At 42.7% G+C, this 22284-nt stretch overlaps 1 protein-coding gene across 13 annotated transcripts in view; it reads left to right on the plus strand.

Moving 5' to 3' along the window:
* ENPP2 (ectonucleotide pyrophosphatase/phosphodiesterase 2) overlaps positions 1-13767 on the plus strand; it is a 278862-nt gene extending 265095 nt beyond the window's left edge. For 10 of the 13 annotated variants that reach the window (XM_033933197.1, XM_033933192.1, XM_033933194.1 and 7 more), the window contains 3 exons: positions 4322-4475; positions 9160-9210; positions 13158-13767. In XM_033933197.1, the coding sequence (XP_033789088.1) occupies positions 4322-4475; positions 9160-9210; positions 13158-13328 (376 nt within the window). In that variant the 3' untranslated portion in view covers positions 13329-13767. The remainder of the gene's footprint in view (positions 1-4321; positions 4476-9159; positions 9211-13157) is intronic. The other 3 variants (XM_033933193.1, XM_033933203.1, XM_033933205.1) reach the window with 1 other exon arrangement.
* The last annotated feature ends 8517 nt before the right edge of the window (positions 13768-22284 follow it).

Consider the following 22284-nt stretch of genomic DNA (forward strand, 5'->3'; position numbering starts at 1 on the left):
CATTTTGTACAAATTTGAGGCCGTTTTCTTGTTCCTTGTTGGTTCATTTAATTGGTTTGCTACTTCTAAATATAAGACTCCTTATACTAAGGTGCGCTAGCGGTTTTAGCGCACGCACTAGACGCTAACGCCTCCATAGAGTTTGCGTTAGTATTTTTCTTTTAGTGTGGGGTTTGCGCGTGCTAATCTTCAGCGCGCGCTAAAAACGCTAAGCGCACCTTAATAAAAGGATCCCATAGTTTCGCATCCTTTTCAGGATTCTGGATTCTCTGATCCAGGTTAGAACAAACTGAAAAATTGCTTACAAATTTGAATAAAATTTTTAAAGACATGCGGGCATCCGCTCAAACTCAGGGGCGGAAAATTTCATGGCGACACCAGAAAGTATTTCTTCACAGAGAGAGTGGTTGATCATTGGAACCAGCTTCCAGTGCAGGTGATCGAGGCAGACAGCGTGCCAGACTTTAAGAATAAATGGGATACCCATGTGGGATCCCTACGAGGGTCAAGATAAGGAAATTGGGTCATTAGGGCATAGACAGGGGGTGGGTAAGCAGAGTGGGCAGACTTGATGGGCTGTAGCCCTTTTCTGCCGTCATCTTCTATGTTCTATGTTTCTATGAGGGAATTTTCGGTTAGCTGTCTTTTATAAGTGCTTTTCTAAGCTTATCTTGAGTTTATTTTACAACTTCTGAAATGAAAATCAAAGGACCATGTTTAATGTGTTGGGAAACTGCGTGTAATTATCGGGCTAAATTCAACCAAGAGTTCTAGTTCAAAGGAAATTTTGAATTTTTCCCAGATCCTCTGAAATCCATTGAATTTTTCATAAATTAAAAATATCCAGTTTGGATCTCTAAAAGGGATCTGATAAAAGAGTCTTCAGATTTTTTTTGGGTCAGAGGTCTGTTTTGATTTTTTTTTAAGTTTCCTCAAACTAATTTGATGACTTCAACATATTTCTGGTTTTATCTGATTGGTGAACTTGTTATAAAGAATTTGCATTTCTTCATTTTAAGAAAACAAAAGATCACTACCAAAAGAACCAAACCAAACCAAAAGAAATTTAAAATATCAATAAATTGAAATTATATGTTAAAATATTTAGTATACAATAGAATCCCAGTTAACCGGCAGTCAAACAACTGGCGCACTCAACTAACCAGGAAAAAAAAATCATCGGGAAAAAAAAAGTCCTCTCTCCTGCCCCTGAAGCAGCAGCGGCAGCTGGTTCTGGCCCGACAATCCCCCTCCCTCCCTTCAGCCTCCGAAGCAGCAGTGGCAGCCAGTCAGCAGAGGCAGTGCTGTAAACAGGCTGCTTGTGGCCAGCCCCAGCAGGGCTTCTGAAGAGGCAGAGGAAAGACTCTGCCGGGGCTGACCCTGAGCAGCATGTTTACTGTGCTGCTTCTGCTGACTGGCTGCTGCTGTTGCTTTGGGAAAGTCACAGAAGAGAGAGAGCAGACCCGGAGTGGTGGGGTTGATGGACCAAAAGTGTATGGGGGAAAGAAGAGACATGTTTACTTGACCTGCAGAGCAAAGGGGAGGGGAGATGAATGGATGCTGGACCCATAAGTCGGGGGGAGGAGGTGGAGAAAAAGTGACCCAGACCAGAAAGGAGGGTGGGAAGGGAAGGAACAGATGCTGGATCTACAAGTGGGGGGTGGGGGATGATAGAGGAAGAGAGAGAATGTCTCAGACTAGAAAGGTGAGGTGGGAAGGGAAGGAACAGATGCTGGATCTACAAGTGTGTGTGTGTGTGGGGGGTGGGGGATGATAGAGGAAGAGAGAGAATGTCTCAGACTAGAAAGGTGAGGTGGGAAGGGAAGGAACAGATGCTGGATCTACAAGTGTGTGTGTGTGTGGGGGGGGGGGGGATGATAGAGGAAGAGAGAGAGTGTCTCAGACCAGAAAGGTGAGGTGGGAAGGGAAGGAACAGATGCTGGATCTACAAGTGGGGGGGGGGGGGGGGGATGATAGTGGAAGAGAGAGAGTGTCTCAGACCAGAAAGGAGGGTGGGAAGGGAAGGAACAGATGCTGGATCTACAAGTGGGAGGTGGGGGGATGATAGAGGAAGAGAGAGAGTTTCTCAGACCAGAAAGGAGGGTGGGAAGGGAAGGAACAGATGCTGGATCTACAAGTGGGGGGGGGGGGAGGGGGGATGATAGAGGAAGAGAGAGAGTGTCTCAGACCAGAAAGTAGGGTGGGAAGGGAAGGAACAGATGCTGGATCTACAAGTGGGGGGGGGGGGAGTTGGGGGGATGATAGAGGAAGAGAGAGAGTGACTCAGATCAGAAAGGTGAGGTGGGAAGGGAGATAAAACTCTTTTTTAATAGTAACTCTCAAGCAACTAAAAACTACCTTTTATACGGCATCTATCAATCCCCATGGGTGCCAGATAACCGAGAGTCTAATGTACAATCAAAAAGACAGAGAAAATAGCAAATAGAACCCATGGCAATGTTTTGGTTGTATGCTTGCAGAAGGGGTAAAAATGAATAAATGTGAATATATAAATGAAATAATGTAAATGAATAACAAACGATCCTGATCTCCTCCAAACCCAAAAGTATTGAAGAGGGCTCTTGTTTATAAATTGACTTCATCCTTAGTCCAATGGGTAAGATTTTTCCTGTACAAATAAGGATTTGCCAAGCTCTGTCGAATGGAAGGAGCATTTGTTTTATTATCAGTGGTATTGATTAAAAAGTACTTTCATATACACAGGGGCTAATCCTTGGTTATGTGGAATCATGGATTCCATGGTTAAGAAAAATGGAATTAAAAAAAAAAAACAAAACTATCTGAGCCTGCTTATCACTATGACTGCAATACTGTTATGTTCTTAAGAGTCAGAAACCCTTTTTGAACTATTTTACCTAAAATGTACATAAAGTTAATCGGCAATGCAGGGTTTCTGATTATATAAAGATGAAAGCACTCTTCAACCTCTCTCTCTTTTTTTCTGTGCTACGGGTAGCAAACACGTTATAGCATATTCATAATAGGGTTAGGACACCTTGAACACTGACCAATAAGAGGTGAAATCAGTTGATTTTGGACGAGATACAAGCAAAATGCTCCCTACGAGCCCAAATGACAAAACCTAGCCTTTCCTATTTTGGTCATGTCATGAGAAGAAAGGATCCTCTCTAAAAGGAGATGATGCTGGGATGAGTGGAAGGACAGCTTAAAAAAGGAAGGCCACCAGCCAAGATGGTTCAACTAGCAGCAATCAAGCACATTACAGAAAACTGAACACCGTTACCTGAGAACCGTCCAGAGTTGCTTTGAGTTGGACTTGACACGACGGAGCTTCTCTGTTTCACTTACTACTACTACTACTAATATTATTTCTATAGCGCTACCAGATGCACGCAGCGCTGCACAGAGTCACAAAGAAGAAGAAAACAGTCCCTGCACGAAAGGGCTTACAATCTAAACAGCCAAGACAGACAAATAGGATGACATGGATAAAGTCAAGGGGAACGGTTAATCAGCTGGCTGGGTTGGAGGGCAGAGGGGAGTACAGGACAATCAAGCCATTGTTGACATCACTGATGAGGTTGGCTCTTATTGGTGGAATGAGGCATTATGACATCACATTCTCAGCTCTGCTTCCCAAAGACTGAAACTCTTCACACTACTACTATGAATTATTTCTATAGCACTAACAGACGTACGCAGCGCTGTACAGAGTCACAAAGAAGACAGTCCCTGCTCAAAAGAGCTTACAATCTAAACAGACAAGACAGACAAACAGGATGTCATGGATACAGTTAAAGGGAACAGTTAATCTGCTGGCTGGGTTGGTGGGCAGTGGGGACTAGGGTTATGGATTGAAGGCTATATCAAAAAGGTGGGTTTTCAGTCTGCTTTTAAATAAGGGAAGGGGCTTGATGGACAAACTCGGGTAATTTATTCCATGCATAGAGGGAACAAAGTCTGGAATTGGCAGTGGAGGAGAAGGGTAATGCTAAGAGTGACAACTGCGGAGCGGAGTTCTCTGGGAGGTGTATAAGGAGAGAGAAGTGAGGAGATAGATTGAGGGGCAGCAGAATGACAATCCCATTTTTTTTTTATTTTTTCTAAAGTTGCAAAAGTGAAAACATAGTCAGCACCAACTATGCATATCATGGAGTTATTAGCGTTTTTAAACAAACTTATCCACCAATGAAGGTTCAGTTGTACCTCAACACACCGACCCATAAAATATCATTGTGGGAGAGGGGTGTGGTCATAAAGACCACGAAAATGATTAAAAGGGAAAGTTTTTCAAAATGGAGAGTTTGTATTAATTGTTCATACCTTTTCTCCTTTATAGGTATGTTGCTGGCTCCATTCCCGTCCCAACCCACTACTACAGTATCGTCACAAGTTGTTTGGATTTTAGTCAGCCCGTTGACAAGTGTGACGGACCGTTATCTGTTTTCTCATTTATATTTCCTCATCGACCCGACAACGACGAGAGCTGCAATGTGAGTTCCAAGCCACTGCTTTTGCTAGCTGCCGCATGTAGGGGTTAATTTTGAAAGAGGCTCGATCGAATGGAACTGTGTTCTGCATGCTCACGTGAATGCTTAAAAAAAAAAAAAAAAAAAAATTGGCCGGGATAGAGAGCATAAATGTAGGCATTGAGAAACCATAGCATCTATTTCTGTGCGATAGGTAGGCATTTTTAGAGGTGGAGCTGGGCTGGGACTGGATGTACTTGACAAATTTAAAAGACCCTCATTTATGCATCCCTTGCACACTTAAAATTATAGAATGCTAACACTTATGTGTATAATACTAGCAGGTCCCTTACATACTATTCTTTTTTTTTTAAATATCTTTATTCATTTTTAAATTAACATCAGTGCATACAGATATTCATACAATTTACATGAAAAGCAACATTATCATCTTTCAATAATATTCATGAAAAACTTTTCACCCCCCCTCCCCCCAATCTCAATGTAATAAGTAAACCAAACAGTAATATGTCCATATATATAATTCGAAAAAAACAATCCCAATATACAACCCCCACCCCTTCCTGGATGTGCAACTGATAACCAAAAATAAGGGAATAATGAACTATTCATGTGCTATTCTGAAATGACATAACATGTACAATAAATACAAGGGGAGGGGGTGCTACACAGGGGTGAAACATGGATGAACAATGGGCAGGGCTCTCACTTGTGTACTTCTAAAACAGTGTTTTTCAACCTTTTTACACCTATGGACCGGCAGAAATAAAAGAATTATTCTGTGGACTGGCATCGGTCCGTGGACCGGCGGTTGATGAACACGGGGCTAAGTCGTGGGCCAGACCCCGCCCATCTCTACCCAATCTCCACCCCAGACCCCGCCCCCATAATAGTACTAATTGCACCTTGCACGTCCCGTGCCTCATCTGGAAGCCTACCCTCTGACGTTGCAACTTCAGAGAGAAGGCTTCCGGTTCAGGTGCAGGATGCCCGTAGGAGCCACTGCCCGTGGCTTTGTGCACTGAATCAGTTAGGAAGAGGGAGCTGGCTCGAAGATAACGCCACATCGATCGCACCGTGGACCGGCGGTTGAAGAACACTCTTTTGGGCCTGATGCACGTGCTGGCCCTGTGGACCGGCAGGAAATTTCTGTGGACCGGCACTGGTCCATGGACCGGTGGTTGAAGAACACTGTTCTAGAATACTGCGTTAAGGCCATACCTGGTTTAACTGTGGGCATATAAATGTAAGGTGCGCCGATGTTGGATTACGCTGGCATTCTATAACAGAGTCTGGGGGCCCAACCGTGTTATATCATTGGGGTATCTAAATGGAGGCACCCAGTTATAAGGTTATTCCTTAAAAACCCAGATTCTCTAAACAGCACCCGGTTTTTGTAGGTGCTGCCTTAAAAGTCAGCGCAGGAATCGCGCTTCCGTAGGCGCTTCATGGCGCTTAATGCCACTGCGGACATGGCTAGTGCCGGAAGTGGTGTTGGATGCCATAACGCACCTGCAGAGGCGCGATTCACGTCAAAGTTAGGGCGCCGTAAGTATAGGCCTGGAAAACTCTGGCCTACATTTCTGGCCTCTAACTTTGCCAGAGGCGCGGTTCTCTAGACAGCGCCATCGCATCATTGATACGCGATCAGTGGCCATTTTTAAGGTGGCTGCCGAAAACAGTGCGGCTTAGAGGATCTGGGTTTGAGGGCCTGAGCCTAAAAACTTGGCGCTGACTAGAATTGTGCTAAGCGCTTGTGCATCGTATAAATTTTAGGCGCACCCATTTAGGCCGGCTAAAAGCAGGCCTGCATCTGTGCGTGGATCAACCATATTATATAACAATGCACAGAACTTTTAGTAACGCCCACGATCGGCCCCCTAGCCAAGCCTTTACAAATTTGCACACTGCAACTGGCGTATACTTTTTACAGAATCACACTTTCCAAGTTGTGCGGGTAACCTTTAATTAGTGCCAATTAGCGTAAATTATGAGGTGATAATGGTCACTTAATCGGTGCTGATTAGGCCAATTAAGTTGTGCGCGCAATTCAGCTGTACGCACCAACTTGTGCGCACAACTTAAGGCACCATATGGAGAATTTGTCAGTAAGGGCCTGATTCTTTAAAGGTTGCCTAGGTTAGGTGCCAATAGGTACCTAGATAGGCAGCATCTGTTGGAGTTCCTCACGGACCTCAAATTACAGTGGTACCTTGGATTACGAGCATAATGCGTTCCAGGAGCATGCTTGTAATCCAAAATGCTCGTTTATCAAAGCGAGTTTCCCCATAGGAAATAATGGAAACTCGCTTTGATGCGTTCTCCCCCCCACGAGAACCGGCATTGCTCCCCCCGAAGGCCCCCCTACGATCTGCCCCCCCCCCCCCGCAATTCGGCACCCCCCCTGACGCGATTGGGCACCCCCCTCGCCGTTTCTTACCCTTATCTGGGCACCGGCACCGGCATGTCCTGTTCTTGGTGCAGCTACCCGAAGATCAGCCTCCTCTTCTGCTGGGCCTTGAGCATCTGATTAAGTGAGGAAATGATTGAAATAGTGATGTATACGCGCAAAGGGGTGCAGATGCCAAATATATGCAGAATTTGCAGGTGAGTGTACACATGAGGAACGCACACAGTTATGCACACAACAGTCTTGTAATCTGTATGCGCTTACATCGGGTCTAAACAGAGGCGGCTCAAGGCAATCTGCTGTCTGAGGTGAGGGATGAGCTGGCGCCCCCCCCCCTCCCCTCAGAAGCACCATTTTGATCCAAGGCAAAGAGTTGGTATCTTACCATGTGCTAACTGCAGGGTGCTGTCCCCACCTAACTGTTTCCTGTCCCCTTCCACAGTAAATAGTTACTGTGCAAGTTAGAGTATATGATAAGTCATGGCCACATGATAACCGTTACCACACCATTCATATTTATTTGTTTAAAAATGTATTACTCGCAAACATCCAACAATTCAGAGCAAGATACACTAAATACATACATAATTAATATATAACAAACATATTAAAATGATTATATCATTAAAAGCCACACCTACATCATATAAGTAATGTTTCCACAAACTCAATCACTTACAAAAAAAAAAACATTTCTCAAATAACAAGAGTTTTAACCATTTTCCTGAAGTAACCGAGAAGCACTTTTTTATTGCCAATGGCAATGCATTCCACAATATTACTCCCTGCATTGAGTGACGAATGCCAGGCAACTTTGTGTGCTTTATAGATGGAACCTCTAAACAGTTCAGCTCGCGGCGGGTGGTAGATCTGCAAAAGAGAACGCAACACCATCGGACACCTGTAATTCAACAGCTTGAAAATCAAATTCTATTCGAGAGGCAATAGGCAAGCAGTGAAGTTCACGCATAAAGGGGGGTGTAATGTGATCGTGTGATATGTTGACTGGTTTACAGCACTTCTGTAAAAAAGGTCCATATACAGCAGTGGTCTCAAACTCAGCCCTTTGCAGGGCCACATTTTGGATTTGTAGGTACTTGGAGGGTCTCAGAAAAAATAGTTAATGGCTTATTAAAGAAATGACAATTTTTGCATGAGGTAAAACTCTTTATAGTTTATAAATCTTTCCTTTTGGCTAAGTCTTAATAATAATATTATAATTTTTAGCTAAAGAGACATAAGATCAAGAAACTGTTTTATTTTACTTTTGTGATTATGATAAACATACCGAGGGCCTCAAAATAGTACCTGGCGGGCCGCATGTGGCCTCCAGGCCACGAGTTTGAGACCACTGATATACAGTATATAATATGTGTGTAAGTAACATAACAACATAAATGTTTATTTATATATCACATTAACATTTCGGTTCAAGGCGGTGTACAGAGTAGCAAAAAACATCAGGCACAGTCATTTTTAACAAATTCGAATAATACAAATTTACAAATGCATAAAGAAACAATAAATGAAAAATTGAGGTTTGTGATGGGGTAAGTTGATGAGTGAAAGTTGTTGTCTAGTCTTGGGTCAACAAGGGTTCAATTTAAAACTGGATTGTTGGGTTTGGGGAAGAGGTGTGTTTTCAGGAGCTTCCTAAAATGCATGTATGATGTGTAGAAGAACGGACCAGATGACTCCATTCTGGATCTTTAGAAGCTGCTTGATAGGATAAGAATTTATTCATGAATCTCTTATGCGAGAAACCTTTAACTGATGGTAGATACAGATATATATTTGCATATAATTGATATTTTAGGGTTACTCTAAAATCCAGACCTGTTAATGATCCCTAAGTTTGACATCCTGGTTCTCTTTAGGTTCCTAAAACTTTATTTTGCACTTGATACATCCCCCCCCCCAAAAAAAAAGCACTGTAGACCAGGGGTGTTAAAATCCCTCCTCGAGAGCCACAATCAAGTCGGGTTTTCAGGATTTCCCCAATGAATATGCATGAGATCCGTTTGCATGCACTGCTTTCATTGTATGCTAATAGATCTCATGCATATTCATTGGGGAAATCCTGAAAACCCAACTGGATTGCGGCCCTCGAGGAGGGACTTTGACACCCCTGCTGTAGACCCTTGCTTATCCTTAATGAGCTAGTTTTCATGTAGCAAAGTATGCTTTTGCATGGCATCAATGAGCAAATCAGTCTGAGAACCAACTGCTGAGTAGAAAACTTGTTTTTGTTTGTTTTTGTTGTTTTTTTTTATATAGTTTGCCAGGTCGGGCCCCACGAGCTCTTCTAAAGGCAGGTCAAAGGGGATGGTTAGTATGTTTCCTCCTCTTTATTATGTTTTCCTCCTGCAGCTCCTCTTTTTGTTGACCTTTGGTTGACATTTTGAGTAAGTAAAAGAAAAAAAATATCACACAAAACACCCAGACAGCTGTGCAGCTTCACTAAGCCAAGAAGAGCTTCCAGAACTCTTTAATCCCACTTACCAGTCTTCATCTTCCTCCTCGTCTTGCAGAGGCACAAAATAAATAACTGAATGCAGAAAAACTAAAATCTCCAAGATTGCAATGGACAAAAGCAAATGCTGAATAATAAAACTGACAGTGGGGGGTCCTTGAGGAACCCAAGGAATTGCACATATCCCTTCCAATCTCTCTCCAGCGGTAGTTGCATGGCTCAGATAAAGCAACCTTTCTCTCTCAAAGAAGACTTAACCGCTTTCAATAACAGCTGTTTTGTTTTTGAACTGCCTCTCTTCTCTTTTTGTCCTATTAGGAAGCAACTAATTATTTCAGATAACAAACAGGCTTGTTCTTGGCTACCCAATTTCATACTATTTTTTTTTTTTCTCGGATCGGTATTTGGTGTGAAGGTTTGAGACCCGAGCAGGTTCTACCTGATATGTTTATGTGGATTTAGATTCTAAATGGCATTTACTAATGCCCTTAATCTCAGGTACAGGAGTGAAATTGCAAATATTTGTGTGTTTGAGCACTATTATTTTTATTTATAACCATAATGTATCTTAATCAGGAGTAAGTGCTAGTGTGCCTTTAAATTTAGGAGTCAATATTCATCTTATGGTGGTCAGTGATTTTAAGTCTGACTATTCAATGCCAGTTTTTCTGGGACAAATAAACAGTAGAGGAAAATTCTATATTGAACGAATGGGAGTCCAAAAGGACATATCCAATGTGTAGCCAAGATAATAGGCTCCCCTAAATTTCTCAAAATGACGTAAAATCACTCCTCTGGTACACTAAACAACCCTTGTACAAGTTGATAATTTTAGATGAAAAATATGCTCAGAGACACAGAGGCAAAAACAAGGAGCGAGGAAGTTAGCTTTTTGGAAACATCCTCGAGTATTTTTGAGACAATACCACCCTGTAAGTCTTTTTGAATGTACCACTCGGTTCCCTGACGCAGGATGGAAACGGGCCACGTCGGAACCCTTGATTAAGATCAGTTCTTTGCTTTTCAACTTTTAGGAGCATAAGAACAAGTTAGGCTGCGTTTTGCAGCGAAGAAAAAATACCTTTCTACTGTTCAATTATATGCAATGACTGGGTGGTGAGGCGATATTCATGGGGCTTTCCCCTTGTTTTTGCCTCCGTGTCTCTGAGCATATTTTTCATCTAAAATTAACAGCTTCTACAAGAAGTTTGTTTAGTGTACTAGAGGAGTGATTTTACATCTTGGTTGTACTCTCTTTCATCACTCATATAGATAAGAGGCCGAGGTTTTGATTTCCCCACTATTTGTGCCCCTAAATTCTAGCTATCTTTAAACTCAAATGCCAGTAATCTTAAATCTCTAAACAAGAAATATGCTCAGAGACCTGGAGACTGTACCCGGAGAATTCTCCCCATATACAGCCTGTCCATCCAATCATAGCATATTTGGTATAATTTTAAGTTGGAAAATGGTGCTAGAACTTAGAAAACTTTCAATCAATAAGACACTTATCTCATCTTGAAGGTTCCGATGTGAAATGGTCACGTTATGTCCCTGCATCAGGGAACCTTTATTGCTGAATGAATGGAAAGTGATCAAAGCAATCATCGGGCTCAGGTCTCTCAAAACTGTCAGCCGGACTTCAAAATCCGACGTTATGTCTGGGTGCTGACATTAAATATCTGGTGAAGCGCCGCAAAGCGTTTCTCAAAGTGTAGACTCCTTAGCTGAATGTGCCGCAGTCTCATTTTGAATACTCTTTGAATCGTGTGCCTGTCTTATATGCTTTCTCCTTGGCCATGTATTGTATTGTATCTTTGTAGGTGGGGAGGGGGTGGAGGGTTGGATATGGTACCTATTGTTCTTGCACTTGTCTTTTGGAATGTTTGTTTTTCTTCGTTTTGAAAATTAATAAAAAGTTTGAAACATAAAGGGCTCCTTTTACTAAGGTGCCCTGGCGTTTTTAGCGCATGCAGGAAATTACCGCATGCTAAGCGGAAAAACTAACGCTCAATGCTGGCATTAAGGTCTAGCGTGCGCGGCAATGTAGCGCGTACTATTTTGCATGTTAAAGCCCTAACATAGCTTAGTAAAAGGAACCCAAAATATCTGGGGTTAGATGGTGACCTTGAAGTTATGTGGCTGCTGGCCAATATTCAGTCTTGGCACCGACATAGATAAGTAATTAAAAACAGAACCACACAAAAGGCAGTCCCATCTTCCTACTTAGCTACGTGGGAACCAGCCTATATACAGCTGACTCTCTTTCCCTCCCTTCCCCCTTAGCTCATTCAGCAGGCTTTCTCTCTCCCCCTTCCCATAACCCATCCTGTGCAGCAATTTCTCTCTCTCCCCTAACCATTACCCATCCTGTGCAGCAATTTCTCTCTCTTCCCACCACCCCAGCCTGTGCAGCAAATTCTCTTCCTTCTTGCAGCAGGTTTTCTCTCTCTCCCTTCCCACCACCCATCCTGTGCAGCATCTTCTCTCCCTCTCTTCCCACCCTCAGTCCGTGCAGCAAATTCTCTCTCCTTTCCTCACACTACTCCCCCCCCCGCCCATGCAGCAGAGTCTCTTTCTCTCTCCCTCCCTTCCCACCCTTCAGCCCATGTAACATTTCTTCAGGTTTCAGGTCATTGGCAATGGATACTACATTCTGCTTGGTGGCTGATCCAGAAGCCTTCCCTCTGATACAAAATGCAAATGGGTCAGCCGCTAGCAATGTGTACAAATTGCTGCCAGCAGCCTGTAACTACTAGATGGGTGGGCCTGAAGCCATACTGGGCGGGCAAGGCCTGTCCAGACCCACCCATGGCCATGCCTCTGGCATAACCCATCACTTTAGGAGATGGGCAAACCAATAAACAAGAAAATGAAAGTAGTTAGGATTATAATAATTCATAAAAGGAACTCACAAGGCTTTTGTAAATTTGCAAGACTTTAAAAAAATGCAGAATTTCCATGCCCAGCTGAATAAACTTGTCCATGCTTCAAGATTTGAGTGCTTTCTGTTTCAAAAATCATGGGTAACTGATCCTCCGTTGTTGGATGCTGCCATGTTCTTGGACAAGATTGGATTCTTCACTGGTATTGAAACTTTTTATTGTCCTAAAGTAAGAATTCTGAAGAGGTGACTTATATGCTATTAAAGCTTATGTGTAACAGTATCCTAGAAAAATCTTTACAGTATGATACTCTATTAACAATAAAAATGTCATAATCTGTAAGCAATTCATTTAAATAAGAAGAAAAGAAAAAAAAAACCTTGTCTAAGAAAAGTAAATTAGAAATAATAAAACAAGTAGGAAGGGACCTCAGGTGCAATGTCTTTAATCGTTGGTTCAAAAACCTCCTTATTTCAAGAGATGTTTTATTTTTCTATCTTATTTCAACTTTTGTTTGTTTGTTAATTTAGCATCAATTCAGATTCAGTTTTATTATTAATCTTCTCATACATCATGCAGCAGAACTAAAAGAAACACAAAGCCTCTGGAGTTCTTTAATTTAAAAAAAAAAAAAAAGTTTTCTTATCTGATATCTACCATTTGGGCTTCATTTATTTAAAATTAAAATAAAATAAAAAATCCTTTCCTCCCTTTAAGTCTTAACCAGAGACCTTTATTTATTCCTTATTGTTGTTTCAGAGGTAGATCGCAGTCCTCAGGTTTCCTCAGGGATATCCTTATCCCGCTGTAGTAATTCATTTCAATACAGATAAAAGTAGAATTCAACAGGGCCGCTCGACATGTGCTTGAACCATGCTGCATCTGTAATCCTCTGAAAGCCATTGTTTCCTTTTCAGAATCTTGAAGATGAGTCAAAGTGGGTTGAAGAGCTTCTCAAGATGCACACTGCTCGCGTTCGGGACATTGAACTACTTACTGGTTTGGACTTTTACCGAAAGACAAGCCGCAGCTATCAAGAAATCCTTTTCCTTAAGACGTATCTGCATACGTATGAAAGTGAAATTTAACTTTATAAGCTTACTCCAAGCATCCTTTTATCAACTGGTGTATATTTTTATATAGTTTTATATTTATTAATTAAAAAGCCAGGACATCAAACATAGTAATATTTTAATCCCGTACCAGATCTTAAAATATTAAGCACAGTCTGTTGTCCATTCCCCTAATGTGTTAATTTAGGTTTGTTTTGTACTAAGAATGTTTGTAATACTGCACCTTGGGGTTTTAAACTAAGCTTTTAAATGGTGCTGCTGAACTGATCCTTCTGTTGAGGTGATCTGCATTTTCCAGGGCACTGCTGCCATGTTTGTAGACCTGTACTGTATATCAAAATACTGAACATGTAAAATTACATTTATTTACTGTTAACCTTGTGACATATGCATATAGGTATTAGATGCAACTAGAGTCAGGTATAATAAACTATTCAATTCTTATGTTATTTGGTTTAGCTTGTTATAGGATGTTTTCTATTTTAAAAAAATATATTTTGGTGATTTGCTCCACGTTCCCACACCTGTACTGCCCTGCTACGCAAGAACATAGGGCTCCTTTTACAAAGCCGCGCTAGGGCCTTAATGCATGAAATAGCGTGCGATAAATTGCCACATGCGCTAGCCGCAACCGCCTCCTTTGGAGCAGGCGGTAGATTTCTGGCTAGCGCACGCTAATCTGGTGCATGCGTTAAAATTGCTAGCGCGGCTTTGTAAAAGGAGCCCATAGTGTCTGCAGTAAATCACATGTCAAGGAAACTGAACTTGGCTACATATTTATCTGCTAACCTGACAATATATTTTGTTTCCAAAGGTTTTTATAAAATAAACACGCGCTCACACACAAAACAAAAACAATATGAAGTACATAATTGAAACGAAGATACGTCTAAAAACCCGCCTAAATTGGCACTTGGACGATCAGAAAGACAGGTCGTCCAAGTACCGATAATCGAAAAGGGTTCTAGACCTATCTAAAACCAGCTTAGGCCTTTTGTATGTTAAAAAGCACAGGCCCAAGAACCGAACCTCGAGGCACATCATTGGTAGCATCCCTTTCCTCAGAGTGATCTCCATTGACCACTACCCGCTGTCGCCTCCCACCCAACCAGTCCCTGACCTATTCCGTCACTTTGGGGCCCATCCTGAAAGCACTCAATTTATTTATTAGATGCCTGTGTGGAACACTGTCAAAGGTTTTGCTAAAATCTAAATACACTACATCTAGCACACTCCCTCTATCCAACTATCTGGTCACCCAGTCAAAGAAATTGATCAGATTTGTTTGACAAGACTTGCCTCTAATGAATCCATGTTGGATTTATATGAACTGTGGAAAAAAGTCTTAGAAATGAGTTGCAATGGATGTATTTGTGAAAAAAATGTCCATCTGCCTGTTTATGCCATTTTGGGGATTTTTTTATGATCCTCTTAATCTTTGTCTCTGCCTGACAATTTGGGGGCACAGACTGTAGAAGTGTGCCTGGCACTGGTCCTACTTCCCAACTGCTGGAGTTGCCATGGAAACCATCTCCAGCTTTAATCCTGATCTGGTTTTTGCCATTTATGGGACCCAAACCCCCATAAGGGTCTTACTTCCCAACCTCTGAAGCTGCCATCAAATCTCATACCAGTTATGAGGTCATTTATGTTTTGTTTGAATTTAATTCCATCCTTTTCCTATATAATATTCCTCTGTGTAAATGTAAACATTAAAATGCTAACAGCTGTTAGCAGCAGGGTTTAATTTGTAGATACAAATGAAGTGGAAGAGTCAGGAGTGGCTTGGGTGGGCAACGGCAAGAGGAAAAGAGGGGGCTGGATTAGAAGAAGTGTCTGCTCTGCTCCAGGCTCACCAACTCCCTTCCTCTTCCCTGCAGGTTGTTTAGAAAGGAAGGGATAGAGCAGAATTCCCATGGCTGCACTGGAGACTAAGCCTATTTGGTGAAACTGCAGTCCCACACTGATGACATCATATTGTCTACAGCATGTGTCATCAACAGGAGACTAAATAGCTGTTTTATAGCATCATTCAAATGCTTCTTTACAGAGTTTATACTAATGCTTATTCCAGTGGAAGGGTATACCTTTTACTCTAAGATTTACTGTGAACAGCAATCATTGATGTTACAAGAGCACCACCTGCTTGACGTCAATTGTAACTCTAAGGCAGGCTCAAACACTGAAACACACACCATGTTTGGTCCATGTCATACAATGAATTTATGATAGAGACTGTCATCTTAATATTATAATAACTATTTATTCATTTTATTTTATTCCTGGTTGATGTGTACAGTTCCATCCCCATTTGTACAATTTCTATTGAAACTGCATTGCAGGCCATTCCCCCACAAATTAAACCCATGCAAGTGCTGACACAAAGACATATGTTCCCCAACTGTCTCTATTGTCAACAATAACACTTTCACAATGATTAAGTGGAAGGTAAAAACATCCTACAACATGAGCTAAAAAGCTGCCACGGGGAGGAAAAGCCTCAGACAAAACCCTCCCACCGCCACACCAGTGGCTGAGATGTTCAGGTGCTGTGGTGGTGGGAGGATTTTGTTATTGTTGACAAACTGGATTTTTTCACACATTCTGAGTTTTGATACCCCATCTATCTCTATTACATTCAATATAGAAAAGGTTCTATGTCAACAGATCTTTTTCTAAAATACTACTAGAAGCTGACACATGTTGATGTGGACCTCTCGCTTCTGATTTCTACATTCTGTCTAAGATGGAGCTGCATATGTTCAGGGGGGGTCAGAAAATTTCAAGAATAGCATTTATGTGGCCAGCATGGCTGCATAAGTTTTTTTGCAAATCAATCTGGTTGTTTCTAATAATCTCCTTTTATGAAGCCGTGTTAGGCTTTTTTATCGCTGGCCACAGCGATAAAAGCTCATAAAATTCCTATGAGTGTCGGAGCTAATACTGCCACGACTGGTGATAAAAAAGTCTAACATGTATCTATAAAAGGCAGCCTAGGTAACTTAAGTGGACCTGTTTCATGAATTAAGAATTCTACTCACTAAAGGTTCAATTTTCTCAAATGTTTTGGTTTCTGGAAGATAAATAGGGGACAATTCTGTAAAAGGGGACTTAGATGTAGGTGCTTTGATGCATCTTGATTCTGTTATAGTTCCCAAATTAAAAGTACATTTCAGAAGACTCTTCAATTTAAGATTAATAAGGAGATTAAAAGACTCTGCCAGATAATAACTTTAGGATGGTTAGATTATTGTAATGCTTTATACAGTAGATGCTCCATATACTTTAAAACTCAATATGCTATTGCTTGCCTTTTATTTGGCTTGTCTTGCTCAGTACATATTCAAGCTGAGATTCAAAGCTGGTTAAATAATATTTTAGCACCTAACTGAATATTCAGTGTAAGATAAATAACTATTTCCCACTGAATATCTGAGTTAGTGGTTAGCATGGTATTCAGCACCAAACTGGCTATGTTTAGCTATGTTTTCTGCCTTCCTGAAGAAACTGCCTACCTCAATCGATCAATCATGATGCCAGCTGCAGAGCCTAAGAAAACATATATTCACACTTTAAAAAAAAAAACACATTTGGAGGGCCATTTTCGAAAAGGACGTCTAAGTCCGATTTGAACAATTCCCGCTAAACGTCCAAAGTCGGAAGCACAGAAACATCCATTTCAAAAGCCAAACCACCAGACGTTCAAAACTATATTTTTTGGAAAATCATCTACTTGGATGTCTAAGCCGACAGGCCGTCCAACCCTTAGGATGCCTAACACCCCCATTTCGACCAAAGAAACCTCCAAGTTGAAAATATCTAAATCCAGACCATTTGGACATGGGAGTGGCCATCATTGTGATGGGCTGGCCACAACGACATGCCACCATAGCAGTGGGACACCTTAGAGGGCATTGCTGTGAACTTCATATAAAGAGTGCCAGAAATATATCTCACCATATACCCCTTATAAATTTATGCTGAGCCCTCCAAAACTCACTGGACTCGCCTGTCTACCAACCCAATACCCTTCATGGCTACAGTTGGCACCTATATGGCAGTAGAGTAGGGTTTGTGTGGTTTTAATGGACTGACACTTTTCACCATAAATGTAATGCTTAGAGTGACTTATGGACCTGGATTCGCTAGCCCATCCACCATTACTTAAGACACCTATGTGGTGCTTTTCTACTAATAATAATTTTTTTCTTGTATACCGCTATACCAGTAGTTTGAAGTGGTTCACAACAAAAAAAATACATACAGTCAATATCTGAAATACAGAATAAACAGTCAATATCTGAATACAAAATAAAACAATCAATAAAAGTTAAAACACTAGCACAGTTAAGATGTAAAAAAACTGTTTAGAATTCATGATAGATTTAGGCAGTGACATGACTAAGAAGAAAACATGTCAAACAAGCGTGTCTTTAGTGATTTTCTAAAATCAAAGTAAGAAGTAGCCTCAAGTATTAATTTTTCAAGCCATGTATTCAGTTTGGCAGCCTGTAATGATAAGATTCTATCAAAAAAACTTCTTGTATTGACATGATTTAAAAGAAGGGTCATTAAATAGGTTTATTCTACGAGTACTCTTATTAGAACAATTCAGAGAAAACTGAGAGGCAAGGCAATCAGGTAGCATCCCAAAAACTGCTTTGTAACTAATGCAGGAAAACTTGAACAGAACTCTAGACTCCACTGGCAACCAGTGAAGTTTTTGATAGTAAGGGGTAATGTGCTCCCATTTTTTTAGACCAAAGATAAGGCGGTGTTCTGGATTAGTCTCAATTTTTTGAGTATTTTTTTTTATAAGCCCCTAAATATATAATATTACAATAATCCGAAATAGTCGGGATGCATGTTTGCACCAGTAGACGAAAGGAAGGTTCATCAAAAAATTTCTTAACGGTGCGAAGCTTCCATAAGACTGAAATACATTTCTTAAACAATAAATCTATGTGTTTTTCCAGGCATTCCCATATTAAGTGCTACTGTTCTAGAGACAGGTATGTACCCTTTCAGATTTTTTGGGGGTGGGAGGGGGTTAGTGAGCAGTGGGGGAGTAGGGAGGGATCATACCTTAATATATCCAGTGGTCATCTGGTCATTTCGGGTCCCTTTGTGGCACTTAGATACTTCTAAAACAGATCATCTAAGTTCCATCCAGGACATCTTGGAAAAGGTTTGATTATCACCATAAGAGGTCACAGTTAAGCAAGCACAAAGTCTGTCCAAATCACACCTATAACATACTTTCCAGCACGCCCTCTGGAACGCTAGATGCACAATGGGAGAAATGTCTTACTAGACGTCCAGGAAAAAGGTTTTGATTATCGGCACTTGGACATCCCGGCGATTAGGAGTATTTAGTGGCAGAGAAATATTTCCCAAATATACTGTTTGGGTAGCATTATTGCTTAGTAGCCTCATAGGCAAAGGCCTTCAGATTTTTTATGGGAGCAGAAGCTTATAGTTAGAGCCCCTTTTACAAAGCTGCAGTAGCGATTCTCCCGTGGCAAATGCACCGAAGCCCGAAAGAACTGAATAGTCTTCAGTGCATTTGCCATGGGAGAATTGCTACTGTGGCTTTGTGAAATAGGCCTTTAACTTTTTCTCTCTAGTTATCAGAACTTGGTAGTAAAAGCAAAACAAGCTGTACAGTATACCCCCGCGAATTCATGGTTCGTGGACTCAGTCATTCACGGTATTTTGTGATCGCCTCTTCTGGTCAGAAAATACTGTGAATGACTGACCAATGGAAAAGCTCTCTTACCAGTTCCGCATAGCCAGCCTTCACTTTCCCAACCTGCGGTCTTCCCTCTCTTCAGCATTCGCCTGGGGATTCATAAGGGGCTGGGACGCGCGAGCTCGAAGAATCTGACTGCAGTGAGCGCTGGGACAGGAGGAGGAGGAGGAGGAGGAGTAGAAGGAGGAGGGAGAGTGCCGATGACAGTACTCTTCCGATATTCACGGTTTTTCCAACATTTGCGGTCACTCAGTGAACGTAACCCCCGTGAATTTCGGGGGAGCACTGTATATGAATAGCCCAGTTTTTCATTGCTTGCATGATTTAGCTTTGACCGCTCAAACACATGTCAACTCAGCAGGGGTTCTTTTGTACTTTACAATAAGTACAAGTGGAAGTAAGATTTATCTTATAATAAGACAACTAGCCCCACTGCAGAACCCCCATTCCACTGCACTGCACAACTCCATTCCATCCATCTGCGTGGTTGCTTAAATCAAAGATCACCTTGATTTAATCAAATGAATTGTTTAGGTAATTGTTGGACTCCGGGCATCAGATGTTAGTAATCTTTTATTCTCTCTACTTTGTACAGATGCCTGGCTAAAATTAAATACCTAAGCTTTGGTACATGTGGGACTCGTTCTTCATACATGCAAGCACTTTTCAATTTTGGGACTGGAATCATAAACCGTGAGGCAGGGTACTTTTCTCACAGAATAGAATCACGACAAGTAAAACGGAATATTCTTTGAATGGTTTTAAATAATGTCCCTTCCATTAATTTTAATTTACTTTTTTATTTTAAGTCTGCCCTCGGTGCTGTCATACAGTGTGTTACCAATTTAAGTAGAATTTATAATTATCCCAGGACAAGCAGGCAGCATATTCTTTACGCATGGGTGACGTCACCGACGGAGCCCTCGGTACGGACCTTTTTAACTAGAAAGTTCTAGTTGGCCGCACCGCGCGTGCGCGAGTGCCTTCCCGCCCGACGGAGGAGTGCGTGGTCCCCAGTTTCTTCGTTTCCGCGGAGCGAAGAAGACGTGTGTTTTTTCAACTCCGTTGAAATTCTCTTTTTGCCTTCCCGCTCGCGTTCTTTTTTCGTTTATTCACCTTCGGGTGCTTTTTTCTTTCAGTTTACTAAAAAAAAAAAACAAAAACTTTCTTTTTGCTTTATTTTTCGTTCCTGCCCCGGCGGGGCCTGTTGTCACTATCCAGGCCTCGGGGTTTGATTTTGCGGAGGCCGTGTTCCCATTCATGCCCCCGCAGCCCGGTTTTAAGAAGTGCCAGCGGTGTGCACGCCCGATCTCCCTCACTGACCCACACAATTGGTGTTTACAGTGTTTGGGACCGGAGCATCGGGCGGACTCCTGCACCCGCTGTGCCACTCTTAAAAAACGCACGTTGAAGAATCGTCAAATCCAACAAAATCTACTTTTTGGCACCGGCCCGGCTATGGACTCGACTTCTTCACCTGCGGCACCGTCGAAATCGGCACCGACCACTTCGACACTGCCTGAAACGACATCGGCGCCACCGGCGCCAGGTAAGCCGGCTAAGAAGCCTTCCACCCTTGAGCGCCCTCCCACCTCGGTGGCGACTCCAGCCCTTTCGGCTCCACGCCGACCCAAAAAACGCTCCGCCCCGATATCGGTGAGTGCCTCGTCATCGGCCTCCTCATCGCCGGGGCGTAGAGCGGCACCCATGGAACCAAAACAGAAAAAAGTGGTTCCGGTGCCACCCCTGGATGACCGCATTGCGGCCATCCTCCAGGATAAGTTGCAGGAACAACTCCAAAAGCAACTTCAACAGCTCTTGCCCTCTATCTTGGCACCGCTGCTTTCGGTACCAGACTGGCCCGAGCCCCGCACCGTCCAACCGGTATCCACTCCATCGGTACCTTTGGACTCCTCCATGCCCATTCTGTCGGCGTCGCATCTCCATACCCATGCCGAGACTATCGCCTTGATGACGACCGATCCTCCTCGGGACCGAACAGGACACCGGTCTTCCCGTGACCCTGACCGGCACCGTTCTTCCCGGGACCGAGACAGACACAGGCCTTCATCCCCCGGTACCGTCTCGGTACGCTCAGGCAAGTCTCTGTCTAAAACTCATCATACCGAGCCTTCCACTCCGGTCTCTCAACACGCGCACACCGATGTCAGAGACCCAGACCTATGGGAAGAATCCCCTCCCGGTACCGAGGAGGATGCATCGTCGTCGGACGAAGAGCCTTCGGCCCCCGATACCACATCTAAGCCTGAACAATCTTCCTTTTCTAAATTCCTCAGGGAGTTGTCGGGGGCTTTATCTTTGCCTCTGGAATCTGACTCTAAGAAGTCACAAGCTTTCCTGGAGGCATTGGATTTCGATCAACCTCCCAAAGAGTTCCTAAAGTTGCCCGTGCATGACATCCTACGGGAAACTTTTTATAAGAATTGGGAGAACCCACTGACTGTCCCTGGGGCCCCCCGTAAACTGGATAGCCTCTACAGGGTTATACCAATCCCGGGATTTGATAAAACCCAGCTGCCTCATGAATCTCTCCTGGTGGAGTCCACCTTAAAAAAGTCTCAGGGCTCGAGTGTTTATGCCTCTACCCCTCCTGGCAGAGAAGGCAAAACAATGGACAAGTTTGGCAAGCGACTCTACCAGAATGCCATGCTTGCCAACAGGGCTAACAACTACTCATTCCATTTCTCATTCTACTTGAAACATCTGGTCCTGCAACTCTCCGCCATGCAGAAGTACCTGCCTGAACACAAGGTTCCACTATTCCAGCAGCATATCTCCAGCCTGCTCCAACTGAGAAAATTTATGGTGCGCTCTATCTATGATTCTTTTGAGCTCACCTCCCGTGCATCTGCCATTGCTGTGGCTATGCGCCGCCTGGCCTGGCTCAGGGTCTCTGATTTGGATATCAACCATCAAGACCGACTAGCCAACGCCCCCTGTCTTGGGGATGAATTATTTGGAGAGTCCCTGGATACCACCACGCAGAAACTCTCAGCCCATGAGACCAGATGGGACACTCTCATAAAACCTAAGAAAAAGGCTCCACCTGCTCGTCCTTACAGACCACAGGCCTCATATCAACGCAGGTTCTCCGCTAGGCCGCTCAATCCACCTTCACAGCAACCTAGGCGGCCCCGTCAACACCAGCACACCCAGGCTCGTGCCCAGTCTAACCAACCTGCCAAGCCTCTTCCTCCT

This window comes from Geotrypetes seraphini, chromosome 2 (genome assembly GCF_902459505.1).
Source record: "Geotrypetes seraphini chromosome 2, aGeoSer1.1, whole genome shotgun sequence".
NCBI classification, from domain to species: domain Eukaryota; kingdom Metazoa; phylum Chordata; class Amphibia; order Gymnophiona; family Dermophiidae; genus Geotrypetes; species Geotrypetes seraphini.